This window comes from Akebia trifoliata, chromosome 12, assembly GCF_017979445.1.
Source record: "Akebia trifoliata isolate Shusen 1 chromosome 12, ASM1797944v1, whole genome shotgun sequence".
Taxonomy (NCBI): Eukaryota; Viridiplantae; Streptophyta; class Magnoliopsida; order Ranunculales; family Lardizabalaceae; genus Akebia; species Akebia trifoliata.
Window position 1 is genome coordinate 7,959,558 of NC_141386.1, and position 1,861 is coordinate 7,961,418.

The 1,861-nt window shown below is 33.7% G+C and overlaps 1 protein-coding gene and 1 non-coding gene across 2 annotated transcripts; one reads left to right on the forward strand and one right to left on the reverse strand.

Moving 5' to 3' along the window:
• The first annotated feature begins 1,050 nt into the window (after window positions 1-1,050).
• On the forward strand, window positions 1,051-1,452 carry LOC147388839 (uncharacterized). Its single transcript, XM_086419653.1, has one exon. It carries the CDS (start codon window positions 1,051-1,053, stop codon window positions 1,450-1,452), a length of 402 nt encoding a protein of 133 aa, XP_086275779.1.
• LOC147388840 (small nucleolar RNA R71) lies at window positions 1,446-1,551 on the reverse strand. The gene has a single exon (XR_015171075.1). It is a non-coding gene; the product is annotated as a small nucleolar RNA R71 (small nucleolar RNA).
• Between the last annotated feature and the right edge of the window lie 310 nt (window positions 1,552-1,861).

The window sequence follows — 1,861 nt, forward strand, 5'->3', positions numbered from 1 at the left end:
TTTCTTAGAGGCGCAAGATCGAGAAGGAGGACGAGAGCTAGAGATTCGACTTTTGAATTTTATTTTTCTGAACTTTATCTATTCTCTTGATCTTTGTAATCTCTAAGAATGACTGAATACTTTTGTGATTTTATTTTCTTTTCAATGATGAACTAATTTCTATTATAGGGTTATAATCAAACTCATTCATGATGCTTGATTAATTTTATGTATTTCTTTTATGATTATTTTTACATGTGATTGTTTATTCTATCCGATGTTTAATACGATTTAATTAGCTGGTCATTGATTGAATTGAATTGGTGAATCTTAATAATATCGACAGAGTTGTTTTGTGTTCATGACCTATATAGAATAACATATACTAATTTGAGATAGACATATACTCACGTTGCATGTGCATCCCTTATGAGAGCTTATTCTTAATGAATTCTTCTTGATTTAATTCTCATAGACGTATAGAGAGTTAGTTTAGAAGGGTATTTTTACATGACCATCGACAGAGGCTTGTAGAGAATTTAGTGCTCTTGGGTGACAATCATAGTGGATTAATTTATCATAGAAGGAAGGAGAATTTAACCAAATGGATTATTTGGGGGAAATTATAAACTTAGGTTTCATCACTTATTGAATTTAATCTTTAACTTTATTATTGTTGTTAATTTTCTTGTTTATTTTTAATTCCTATTTTTTTTACTTTTGTTTGGATAAAATTAGAGTAAGATAAATTGATAATTAGTAATAGATTGGTATTTAGTCTCCATGGGAACGAAATTTTCTCATCATTTTATTATTTGTTTTGATACGTATACTTGCATGCGTTAGACAACAAGTTTTTGGCGTCGCTGCCGGGGACTAATTTATTAATTTTTTTGTTAATATTAATTCAACCATATTTGATTTTAGACCAAACTTTTCTTTGTTTTGTAGGTATTTGACTAGTGTATGCATAATACGAGAAATTTAGAGATTGTTCCTTTGGATTTTGAGATCGAGAAAACTTGTCGAAGAAATAGAAAGAACGAGCGAGAAGTTTCTCAACACCATATAATGGCCGACCAAAATAATGGTAATGAGGGTCCTAAGTCTATGCGGGACTATGCTGTTCTATTGGTGGATGGGATTCACACTAGTATTCGTCGTCTAGTGGTGCAAGCCAATAACTTTGAGCTTAAGCCGGCTACTATTCAGATGGTACAAGCATCTCAGTTTGGGGGTTCACATGTCAAAGATCCCAATGCACATTTAGTTAATTTTCTGGAGATATATGCTACTTTCAAGTATAATGGTATTGATGATGATGCCATCCGATTGCGACTATTTCCATTCTCATTGAGGGACATGGCGAAGAGTTGGCTGAACTTATTACTTAGGGAGTCTATCACCACTTGGGATGACTTGGCGAAAAGTTCCTCGTTAAATACTTTCTATCGTAAAAAACTGCAAAGCTGAGGAATGATATCACTACTTTCGTGTAGTTGGACAATGAGTCTCTTTATGAAGCCTGGGAAAGGTATAAAGATTTACTTTGGAGATGTCTTCATCATGCTCTATCGGACTGGTTGATCATCCAAATTTTTTACAATGGGTTGGTTGGATCTATTAGAACGAGTGTTGATGTTGCAGCAGGTGGATCTCTTATGGCGAAGACATTTGAGGATGGGTATAATTTATTAGAAGAGATGGCCTCTAACAACTTCCAGTACCATACAGAGATGATGAATACAAGAAGAACAGTAGGAGTGCATGAATTAGATGTTCTTACTGCTTTGATTGCTCAACTGGCATCCTTATCTAAGAAATTTGATTCATTTGGAGTTCATACCATTCAAACTACTACTATTACATGCTAGATCTGTGG

Excerpts from the sequence above, each read along its gene's own strand:
- LOC147388839 (XM_086419653.1), top strand. The coding sequence starts at position 1,051 with ATGGCCGACCAAAATAATGGTAATGAGGGTCCTAAGTCTATGCGGGAC.